This window comes from Chaetodon trifascialis, chromosome 15 (assembly GCF_039877785.1).
Source record: "Chaetodon trifascialis isolate fChaTrf1 chromosome 15, fChaTrf1.hap1, whole genome shotgun sequence".
In the NCBI taxonomy this organism is placed as follows: Eukaryota; Metazoa; Chordata; class Actinopteri; order Chaetodontiformes; family Chaetodontidae; genus Chaetodon; species Chaetodon trifascialis.
Genome location: NC_092070.1, coordinates 15,054,515 through 15,066,178, shown reverse-complemented (window position 1 = coordinate 15,066,178; position 11,664 = coordinate 15,054,515). Strand labels below are relative to the sequence as shown.

The 11,664-nt window shown below is 43.5% G+C and overlaps 1 protein-coding gene and 1 long non-coding RNA gene across 6 annotated transcripts; both read right to left on the bottom strand.

Annotated features, from left to right (window-relative positions):
• Positions 1–1,031: 1,031 nt before the first annotated feature.
• LOC139344171 (centriolar coiled-coil protein of 110 kDa-like) lies at positions 1,032–8,963 on the bottom strand. 5 transcript variants are annotated; one of them, XM_070982141.1, is made up of 14 exons: positions 8,788–8,963; positions 7,800–8,010; positions 6,847–6,975; positions 4,976–6,194; positions 4,632–4,753; positions 4,257–4,434; positions 3,892–4,001; positions 3,678–3,794; positions 3,450–3,551; positions 3,252–3,368; positions 2,766–2,839; positions 2,610–2,675; positions 2,433–2,492; positions 1,032–2,099 (listed from the first exon to the last, which is right to left on the bottom strand). In XM_070982141.1, exons 2-14 carry the CDS (start codon positions 7,962–7,964, stop codon positions 2,024–2,026), a joined length of 2,535 nt encoding a protein of 844 aa, XP_070838242.1. In that variant the 5' UTR covers positions 7,965–8,010; positions 8,788–8,963; the 3' UTR covers positions 1,032–2,023. The 5 variants fall into 5 exon arrangements, with proteins under 5 accessions (XP_070838242.1, XP_070838243.1, XP_070838245.1 ...); XM_070982142.1 differs by having other exon boundaries at positions 7,800–7,971; positions 8,788–8,951; XM_070982144.1 differs by having other exon boundaries at positions 3,450–3,521; positions 8,788–8,922.
• Positions 8,964–10,345: 1,382 nt separating this feature from the next.
• On the bottom strand, positions 10,346–10,865 carry LOC139342921 (uncharacterized). The gene is made up of 3 exons (XR_011603080.1): positions 10,718–10,865; positions 10,519–10,637; positions 10,346–10,438 (listed from the first exon to the last, which is right to left on the bottom strand). It is a non-coding gene; the product is annotated as an uncharacterized lncRNA (long non-coding RNA).
• Positions 10,866–11,664: the final 799 nt, after the last annotated feature.

The following is an 11,664-nucleotide window of genomic DNA, read 5'->3' as shown; positions in this document are numbered from 1 at the left end:
TTCTCTCCTCAGCATGCAGATCATATGGAAATCACGCTCTTCATACCCTCCTTCAAACCCCATTTGCATAAGTTCTTTTTGTGTGTACAATGGGGATTAAGCTTCTCTTATTACATGCACCTACAAGTTGGACTCATCAAACCATGTGATCTCTGTGCAGGGAGGGGACAGCAATGAAAGAGCTCCGACATCAAAACAGTAGTAAAAGTGTACAAATTTTAAGACATCCTAAAGACTCATGGCACTCAGTTGTTACCTAAAAAAGTCAACCATTGGAATGACATTAAAGATGGACACAAAAACAGGAAAATGTAATAGTAGCAGGACTTAAGTTTGGCAAAGAACAGCACGTTGGTTTCAATAAAAAGGTGCCTCCTGTGAGTGCTCTTCTTGTCATTGCAATATGTACCCTGTTGCACATACTGTATAACATTGTTAGCATGACAGACTGACTGCTTGAAATGTGGTTTTGGAATTTCAGAAAAAAAGGTCTACTGTGTCTCCGTGGCTTGAAGACCTAAATGTCCCACACTTAGGTCTTAAAGAAAATGAAATGAAAAATAATATCCTTAACAGAATCCCTGTTTGAAACCATGAGCAATGTGTTTATGAAACATCATCAACTGAAATCAAATAGGAGAAAATGAGTTTAATGTGGATTAATGTGCTTTAAAGACCCCAAATCAACTTTAAATGACGTTAAAGGTCCAGTTTGTAGGATTTAGTGGCAGCTAGTGGTCAGGCAGCTGATTGCAACCAGCTGAACGCCCCTTGTCTCACCCTCTTTTATGGTGGCCATGAAAAATGCAAAACACTCTCTGGAGCTCAGGTGATTATACAGCAATGAAAACATAACTGTGAACATTAAATTACATTTCTGCCAATAAATCCTCCTGAATCCTACAGACTGGACCATTAATGCCGACAGCACTGCATCATCACATTCATTTACTCCCATGCGTGTCTTGTAGAGTCATGTGAGTTTCACTTTAAATATCTTCACATTTTATCATGAATGAGAGTCCAGAAAATTCAAGTAATGTCAGAATTTATTCTGGTCATAGAAAACATGACAATTTGGCATTTCAAATAAAAAAACAAAAATGCTTTTAAAAGAGCATAGCGATGTCAGCATACACTAAATACGACTGACGCAGAAGTATAAAGTCACTGTGTATTGCAGTGGACAAGTGGGTCGATAAGATATTGATATGAAGATTTTCACATCAATATTCGTTATTCTAGAGGACACTCTGCTGTTATGTGAAGCTACATTAACGCAACAATGTACCAGTAGTGTTGTAGTGTCAGTAAACAAATACATTTAGAATTTTTTTTTTTTGCCATTTGGCGTTAATTTAAGCCAAATGTTGAAACATACTGACATGTCTCATAGTACTGTAAACTCAGCACCATTTAATTAAGAAATAAAGCACAAACAGGTACTCAAAGCCCTTGAACAAAAGACTTCATGAACTATACACACATAAATACTCTATTTTTATGGCAACTACATGATGTGACTGCCAGCATGAAACGGGTGTTTGGAAATTCACACAGTTAAAACCACTAGATGCTCATGAACAAAAGTGGCAAATATACCATATGCATGCTAAGATACGACAGATAGCAAAAGCATTGTCAATAGGCACAGATAAACTTTTGGCCTCACTTCCTTTACTTCTGGCCTTCTTCTAGTTCTCATTTAAGTACAGATTCTCTATCAAAAATTCTTAAATGTACCTACCAATTCATTAAATACTCCACATCAAGCTACGTTTGAGTTTTGTGTATAACAATCAGCTGCTGCTACTAAAATCTATTTTAGCAAGCTACAACAAGGGCTTTGTGACGGTGTGTATCAAGTTAAGTGTGGTCGTGAATACAATCATTTACATTTCAGAAGGTACAGTAAAGACAATCATGTTACTACTAGCAGCTGTGATTGGAGTTTCGGTGGTGCAAGGTTTGTGTTCAAAGACCGAAAATTCAAGTTGAGCGTCAGGAGATGTTGGGTCACCTGTTAGCCCAGAGAGTGCTGCTTCTTCAGGCTGTCTGAGCGCCTCACTCTCTCCTCTGGGGTTCGTCTGTACCAGCTCCTGAGAGGACACGGCCACTGTCATACCATGATGACCTTAAAGACGTCTTTTAAATCTGAAATCCATACATTTATATGCATGGTTGCCTTTTTTGCTGTGAGGTGATTAAAATGATGTTGGAATTACCGTTCATTTTTCAGTACATTTAAAAGTTAATTTATTTAAGCATCGTTGATCAGGACAGGAGGAGCCCAACAAGTCAATCAAAGTTTTTTCAGGAGTGGAGGAAGTGTCTCTTCAAATAAATTACAAATGACAGTTAACGTGTTTCATGACAGCAATTATAAGATAAGGGGAGAAAAGTTAAGCACGGCGACACAAGTATATACTCACCCCTGGCGGTTCAGTTGGCCTAGGACAGGAGAGTTTTGGCCTTGGCTTGGCTTGAGGACCCTGGGAAAGGAATAACAGTGTATGTACAGTGTGATTTTCCAGGGACAATAAAAAATGTAGTATACAGCATGAAACCAGACAATCTAAAAGAGAGGTGATAACAAATCACCACTGCACCTGCTGGTAGTGGGGCTCTTTGGCTTCTGCTGCATCCTTCTAGCCTGTGCTGGGGATTCGCCAACCCTGAGGGAGGACCAAACACGGATGAGTGGATCTCATTAAAAACAATAACATCTAAAAACAGTAAGGCTGTGTTCCTCTTTCCCATCTTACCTCTTTTTCCTGTCCAAAGACCTCTGTGTGGCAGCAGACAGAGCCACTCTCTCCTTGGGGCACTTCGCTTTCTCCTGCGGTCAGTAAAGAACATAGTTTATGATGGAAGTACGAACACTGACAGCATAAGATAAAGCGTGTTATAAGAAGGCTGCCACAAGTGTTGTTCTAAGCTTCACGGCAAGTCACTGTGATCAAGGTGCTACATAAATGCAGGTCATCATGATTATTTTTGCCATCAGTTATCAGCAGGTAGACCAATTATCATTAATCTTAACAGATGTAGCTGAGCAGTTGGCAGAAAAACAAGCCATCGATGTCTTGATTTATACCTTGGTAAGCATTACACAAACTGTCCAGCATGGTTGGCAAGCTTCAATATAAACCCCCAAAATATGAACTTGACTCAGCGTTCACCTCGAGCAACACGTTACCCTCCTGAAACACGCCTATGTGATTGATTACTGGCCTGCATTTTCGGGTTACCATGTCTCGTAGCTTCCTCTCTGCTCGGAGCTCCCTGTCCTGCTGCAGCAATGCCAATCGATCCCCCAGAGGCATTTCGAAGAAGATGTCATGGATGTCATAAAGGGCTGCACGTAACTGAGGGGCAAAAGATGCACACATGAACGCAAAGAAAGATGGACCTCTGCTGTCTACAGAGTGTAACTACTTAATTCATACCTGGGCTCGAACTCTCTCCTGCAGGGAGCGATCTTGTGCTGAGTAGGTGCCTCTCTTCTGTGAAGCTTCAGTCTGGAATGAACGGATGAACTCCTGCGTATCCTAAGCACACACACATACAGAACACACTCTCCTTATGACACTCCCATCACTGTTTTCGACTGGGGGTACACATTTTTTATTGTGTGTGTGTGTTTTTTGTGTGTGTATGTGAGAGTGTAGTCTCACCACGATGGTCTGGCGCAGGTGTTTGACCTTCTCTGTTTTGAGGAGTCTGCGTGTGAGGAATCCGCGAATTATGGCGCCTATTCGACAAAACGCTCTCTGCTGCTCTGCGGTCAGAATCTGGAGAACACAGAGCAGACGGGTTTGAGAATACCATCTACAGTACTGTACAAACACACATAGTCACACACCCTTTTGTCTACTTGGGCATACGCACCAGACTTAGCCTCACTCGAGGTTTGCTAACTACCCATGTGGGCCCCCACTGATAAACGGGAGGTTGGACTGAGGGAGAGGACACACTGGAACTTACGGGACTGGGAAAACCTGGAAAAAGAAACAAGCAGATGCTTTCAGTGTAGGTGTTTGACCTTCATTGTTCAGGGCAGTCTGTGTGAGGAAGCCGCAAATGACGGTATCTCTTTACCATGTTTAAATATTTAATGAAGAGTTGCTCAAATATTACTGTCCTGGGCGGTAGTAAATACAAATTTAGCTTAGAATATGGACAAAAGTGTTGTGTTTTGAAGGGCAAAGCATAAAACTCCCACACAGCAGTTAGTGAGTATGGTGACGTGGTACCTGTACTGTGTCCAGGTGATCGCTCAGATGGTGTGTGGCCGGGGCTTAGTCTTGGGCAGGGGGGGCTCACAGCAGGACAGTTGTCACTCACAGACCTACAAGTCCACCCACAAGCATCCCCACTCAAAGGCCGCACACAGCCCTGCTCCTGCAGTCTTCTCTCTGTCTCCTCGAGCTCCTGAACACATGCAGTACACACACACACATTTCAGCAATTAAATTCACACTTCTGCATTTCAACTATACACCAAAATGCAATTCATAGGTTTTGTTGTTCCTTTCTTGGCCACTTGTATATAAATAAATCAAATTAAAAATAAAGTTTTGGTATCTACTTCTATTTAGAATAGATATCATGTGACTCCACATGCTGACCAGACGAAGGCGCTGTTGCTCTTTCTCCTGCTCGGCCAGGAGTAGAGACATCTGCAAGGCATGCTCCTCCTCCAGACGCCTTTGCATGTCCTCCAGAGCCTGCGCTCGCCTCTGGGTCTCCTCTGTTGATGTGAAAAAATAAACACACGTAGTATCATTGATCTTTTACCTTTTAAATGGTTTTATCCTTTTCCTTCACTTTCACTGTCTCTCGATCGCACAATATTTAACCTAAAAGCTGCACTGGGAAAGACTCAGTGATCTCAGTGGACATGACACAGTTTAACTCTATAGATTTTAGTGAATAAAGTGAGCATTACTGCAAGTGTTCCAGAGAAAGTCACCTGTCTTGCTGGTCTGTGCCTCAGCTGCATTTCTGAAGACCGCCGGTGTGATCCTTCCACTGTTTGTCCCCTGAGGGTCGTCGGGCTCCAGCCTGAGTGTGACCTGAGCCAGGTCAGGAGTCACGCGGGGCCTCAAAAGAGATGGTGAAGGATTATCTACCTCATACGACTGGTTTAAGGGAGCTGAAGGGGTGCGCCAACTTGGAGCCTTCCATGTAACTCCTGCCATGAAGCGAGGAACCCTTTCCTGGCTGCGGTCTATGTGCTCAACTCCAGAGTGGTAGGTATGCAGCTGGCTGTCCAGGGTGTGGCAGCGCCGGCGAAATCCTGCCGCCAGATGGTCATGTCCCTTCGGGCTAGGCCCTGAGGCACTAACAGGGCTACAGGTCTCCTGCACTGGACTGGTACCACAGTGGCTGGAGCGACGACTGCCACTCTTGCGAACACTGGTCCCACCTTCACTCGCAACTGAGCCCCAGTGATCCGGGAACTTTGTGGCCCCTGAGAGAGCTTCTCCCCATTCCGCCATGCCAGAACCATCCCCTGACCGTCCTGGGCTTCGGGGAATAAGGTCTGCTGGGCCGACGGGAAATGAAATGTGAATATTCCCTGTTGAAACTGGGCGTGGTCTACGTCTCTGTGCACGGGGACTAACGGTGGACTCTGGACTGGGAAGACGAGCATACCGGTCAGGTAGACTAGGTGAGAGGCAGCCAGACTGTTGGGGACTGGGGTCATACAGAGTTTGATGCTGGATTTGGGTCTGAGGTGGGCCAATAGGGCTATGGTGCAGACTGAATCCAAACTCAATGCCTGTGTCCCCCATGGGACTGCAGCTCTTACTCTCCTTGTCAGAGACGGTCTCAGGCGGGGGAGTCCTGGTGACCGTGTGGACAACTTTTGACCCCTGCTGACTCTGCTCTTTCTTCACATACTCCCTTGATCTCTTAAGGAGGCTGTCCAAACTAATATCCTCCTCCTCCTCCTCCTCCTCCTCCTCACTCTTCTCTTCCCTCTCCACCATCATTTCCTCTACTGCCTTGTAGCCATTGAGGGTGGGGGTTTCAGGGCATGGAGTGGCCGGATGATCATCTGTCTGAAGCCCAAATCCAGGGTCTCTGGGAAGGCCAGGAGAGTCAGTGACCAGGGTGTAGCCACTGACTGTTGCAGATTTAGAAACTGGCAGGTTTTCAATCTCTTCACTCGGTACTTTATGTGCCTGTGCAGAGAGTGACAATTAAGATTCATCTTAACTGAGACACTGAATGCTAACATGCTATTTCCACACTTATCATCACACGTCTCAAACTCTTACTGTAATACAGAGCTCAGTCTTGATTGCTGGTTGTTGGTTTTTGAGTAAAAATACTTTCACAGCCCCAATTCCAAAACAGTTAAGACAAACTGTGCTTAATGACAGCTTTACGAAGTGTTCCTGAGCCCATGTAGTAACATCCTTTACACAATCATGTGTTCACAAAGTGGTGCAGCTCGCATCAGCTGATTTGCAAGTGAGCATTATTGCTTTGGATGTTGAGTTGACAAAAAAGGGCCGTCATCAGGCAAAAATAGCACAGCTTACCGGAGACAGTCAGACAACCTGTGTTCAAGTCTGCAAATGTCACAAGAGATTCTGGGACAGACTGTAATTCAGTTTTTGTACGATATCGTGGGACTGACACACATACCTATTTCATATTTGAGACTTTCAGGTGATGTGAGACACAAATAAAGTGGCTTACTGTTTTCTATACATAATAGTAAAATGTAATGTGGCATATTACCTATGTTTTCTATGGAAGGGACTGATTTTGCTATTTCATTTCACTTACTCAATACACAATATCACATGAATATTGGGTGCTACTGACCTCAGCTTGGTCCAGTATGTCCTGAACCTGAGCCAAAAGCTTGTTCCTCTGCTGGCTCTGCCTGTTCCCCTCCAGCTGGACTGCTTTCTGTCTGTGGTCACACATCTCACTACGCTGCTCTGCATTCAGCTGGAAGAAGAAAAAAAAATTAAAACACTGTTTCAAAAATGTGTCTCTTGAGCTGCACTTCATACAGCTTTCCACTGCAACAGACTCAAGCAATGACACATAAGACGAGATCAGTCAAGAACTCGTTATAACAAGGTTTACAACACAGAAAATGTAAAATTCTTTTCCGTTATTACTGATGAGACAATCACTCTTCTTCCATTACATGTTAGTGTCTCCTTTGTCTGACTGGAAGAGAAATCTTCATCAATCCTCACACTGACCTCCTCATCATGTGGCTATTCCTGATAACTTGTTTTGTCAGCAGTCTCCCTCTCCTGACTGACATCAAACAGCCTTGGTGTTCCATATCATCAATTACCTCCTCTCTCCTCGCCCTGCTGACTGCTGATCTAATTGAACTACTCGGCCCACGTGTTTCAGATATATTCTCAAAAAGAAACCAGCAATTTCCCCTGAATGTTACCTCTGATTTAATGTAAACCATGTGATTATGTATCTCTTTGCACATCTGTGTTTTATGCCTCAAATATGTGTCATAACATCCTTCCATTGTCACTGAGCCTGAACAGTGCAAGCAGTGTTTTCTGTTACTATGCAGCATCGAAATACAAACCTTGAGCGGGGAAGTCACAGACATACAGACTCTCTATGGAAACCAGTCAAACACTGTCATATTTCTATGAATAACAAGTCATCTGCAAACCTCTTAAAAAATCCATTAGCTACATTAGCTTCTGTCTGTGTTTAAGAAACTTTAGAAACTTGGTTCAGCCACATCTTTTACTCTACTAATTTCTCATGTCTGCTTATTTCTTCCTTACCAGGGGAGAAAGCACAGCTCTTCCATAGAAGCAGATGACTGAGCGAGCCTTCAGGGACCACAGTGGCTCACATGTCCTCTTCTTGAATTTCCCCTCCTCCTGCAGTATGGCCAAACTCCGCAGACAGAACTCCTCATAGCTTTCCATGTCTGGACACCCACACATCCACACTCTGAATGGGAAACACACACCATGTAGCCTCGTCACCCAGCTGTTAAATTAAACGGAGAGTGTGGGATTAGATGGACGTCCACAGGTCAGTGGGACATGTGAGTTCAGACTCCCTGGGCGTGGATCAGTGGAGAAAACCACCTGGGATCGCAAGTGGACGAGCAGAAAAAAAATCGCCTACAACAAAAGAGGGTCTGTGTGCCTTTAGTGGCTTTATCTCACTCATCACATTCCTGCCATTCCTCTCTGTCAGACCTGGCTGCGACCGACTTCCATTTCCGTGTCTCCTGGATGTGGTGTGGAACCGTGTGTCTAATCAATACTGTTTCTATTTCTGAAATGCCTGTCAGCGAATGGATGGTACAGACCTTTCGCAGACAGGTAAGGTAACTCAGGGCGTTAGCCAGAGCGTGCAGCTGTTATATGGACGGAATTAAAGCATGAAATCAGTGCAAACTGCTTTATAATTAGTGTCACTCGTTTATACTACAGGGCTATTCTTTTAAAGCCACCATCCATCTGGTTAGGTTTTAATTCAACCTGGGATCCCTGCGATGCCGCCCGTAACCTAGTGGTCTTCAGTCGCCTAATTACAGTAGCTACCTCACACTGATTCATTACAGTGACAGCACGGCATAGGTGGGATTGGTTTCCTTTTTGCATCCAGCTCTTACAGGGCAAGCTTGATACCAGCATTTCTGGCGGCTAAGAGATGCTCGATTTTACGGCATCCTGTGAAGCCATAAAGGCGCTGAAGTACAGATGTGCCCTGGCGCAATGACAGTTGATGCATGTCGCCCCTTTACGCCTTTCTTACCTTCACAGTGGAGAAAAAGTGATATGTCCTTTCCCTCCGCCCGACCACAAATAGGCACGCACAAATGTTGCGGGGAAACAACAAAGTGCGGCTACAACACGAAGCTTACGTCTCCCCTCTCAATCTCGATCTGCCCATCATCCCCATGTTCAACTCTTCCGGTCTCCAACAGCGCCTCCTAGCAACAGCGCGTGGGCCACGTTCCAATACGCTTCTCGCAACCTGCTCACGTTGCCTTCTCCGGAGATTCTGTTATCAATAGTTTGGTTAGAGCAGCGAGAAGAGTGTTTTCAGAGTGTTGTTCAAGTGATAGCAAAGAAAGTAGACTAAAGAAAAGAGTGAAACTGAAGTCTTTGTGGAACAGGTATCTCACTTTTCCATCTGAAATCATTCTATTGTGACAGATGAAAAAGTATATCCTATTGTCCATCATAGGTTAATCTGAAGGGGATCAAGGGGCAAAATGAGCTACTGGGGCCCTATTAACTCTCCATTCTTCCTGCTCTTTGCACTGTGTACAGTATTTCTATTCTGGAATTTTGCATGGCCCCAGTTTTGCTGTATTTTACCCTGATTAAACACTACTCAGCTTGTGAAATTGCTCCACTTATGCACATCATAAGATGAAATGTTGGTCTTAAATTTAGATTTTGACATAAGAGTGGGCCTCAAAATTAGGTAACAAAGCAGGTGCACCTCAAGGTCCTTATGCCACATGTGCCTATTCCAAAATTTCCAAACAATTGCCATTACCACAATAAGTGTCACAAAATAGCTTCAGACCAAGCCTGGCTCTTGGTGGTCCCTGGGGATATAGAGCCTCAAGGAAGTTTCCTTCTTTGCCCATGAGGTATTACCATTATGTAAGCACTGTGCAACATCACTTTAATATACCTATGATCATATTTTCTCCTTTGCAAATCTAGTATGATGAATGCACTATAAGCTCATGCCTCTCAGTTTACACAGATAGCACAGAGTGGTTTCTCTTGTTTTTGCTTACTGGAGAGCAGCATACTGTGTGCATGGATTCATATTTATTCTTCATCATTTTATTTTGCAGCATTGCATAGGCAGGCACTTACAATGTGTCTGCGTTTGTTTTGAGGGATCTGGATCACAGCAAAGGAATAGGTGGACGACAACTCTACCTCCTGAGCCACAGCCGCCCTTTTGACTGTTGATATACCACTGCCCTGACACATAGGGCAAAGGGAAAATACAGTAGAAAAGATTCCAGATAGATATATACTTACATCAAGGTAGAATTGCAATATACGCTCAGTATCTGAGGCCTAATTAATTCTACAATAAACTTTAGTAGGTCTGAAGCGCTTCATATTATTTTCCATCACTGAAAGGTGAGGCCATGTGAGGACAAAGCAGCCTCCATCAGGCCCAATATAATGATCAGCCCAGAACAATGTTTTTCAATGATGTCTTTATTATACTGACACTCAGAGACGCAGTATCATGGCAGCAAACTGTCTCGCCGTCAGGACCAAACAAGGTGGCGTAGCTGTTTTTACAACTCATCTCTTGAGTGCACATATGAACCTGAATGTGTAGGTCGAGCAATGCGCACATTTTGCTTGTTGGCCCGAAGTAGAGCTTCAATGTCACTTTCTGTAAAGGTGTTTTTTATGGAATCCTGTCACAAAATAGGAAGAATTTAGTCTAATTTGATTGATCTTAATGTTTATATGTTTCACAATTAGAATCAAGGCCTACCTCAAAAGACTGCCGTTTCACCCCGACACATGCTGTGGACTGCTCATAACACAGGGCTATATGCAGATGCTTTGGTTCCTTATTCACCAAAGCTACATGGAACTGGTCATAATGAGATTCTGCATGGGCGTTCAAAAACAAATCAATCATTAAAGTGTAAAAAATATGCAAACACATTGTTATTTCATCCCATTCTTACCTAACAAGTGCATGCAGGAGGATATCATTTTGTCCTTTGAGACGTGGTCATGTTTGTGTGACAGCAGTTTCTCACACACACCTCCACTGATGAGGCTCTTAACTACTGTCTGTCTGCTCTCAGCTGGGGCTTCCCTCAAGGCTTTCTCAATCTCTGGAGGGCAGTATGCATATGTTTTTGTTTACTTTCTCTGTCTTGAATAAAATACAAAACTATATGAGGAACAAGTGACTCAGTGTTATAAGAAACCATTAAGTCAAAACAAGTGTCACATAGGTGATAATTCACTGCATATCATTTTAAACCATTGCTTCTTGCTCTGATGCAAGCTAAAAAGTTATCCACCATACCGTGTGCTGCTGCCAGACAACTCTCACAATAGGCATCTGTGAAAAAAGAAACAGTCAACAAGCTACAGTCACTACCCAACAGAAACCAAGACATGCTAAATGGCAAATACTGTCACAACTGGAGAAACCAAGCTGGGAGAATTGACTTACAGCGTTCTCTGTCATCAGCCTGCACAGGAAGAAGGAAGCACATACAAAACAAAAAAATTACAAAAATTAGGATTTTCATCGTCAGTAATTGTAGCTCAGCATGCACACTGTGAACTAACAGCTCTCTACACGCTAGGAAAGAAACGAGAAGACAGAGCAGTCAGCTACTCTCAGGCTAAATCATCTTTCCGTTCACATAATGGTGTCATGTGATTTTGAGGACAATGGGATCACATCACCATCATTCCACAAATGACAGGGGTCCAGTTTTTCAGGTTTTTCCTCTGACTGTTTAAAGCTATCGCACACAGATTGAATTGTTACTGGTCTTTGAACAGGGGTCTAAAAGTATATATAAAATAATACAAAAGATACAGTATTTTTAGCAGTTGGAGGAGAAAAAGGACAAGCTCAAAGAATAAATATTTTGAATAGCAACTGTAGAAC

What these genes read in the sequence shown, in the direction of transcription:
- LOC139344171 (XM_070982141.1), bottom strand. Translation starts at nt 7,964, where the DNA reads ATGTGTGGGTGTCCAGACATGGAAAGCTATGAGGAGTTCTGTCTGCGG. An exon ending in ATCACCTGGACACAGTACAG is followed by an intron (nt 4,002 to 4,256) that starts GTACCACGTCAC and finishes TTCTTTTTCCAG; the next exon opens with GTTTTCCCAGTCCCGTAAGT. An exon ending in GGCCAACTGAACCGCCAGGG is followed by an intron (nt 2,100 to 2,432) that starts GTGAGTATATAC and finishes GTGTCCTCTCAG; the next exon opens with GAGCTGGTACAGACGAACCC.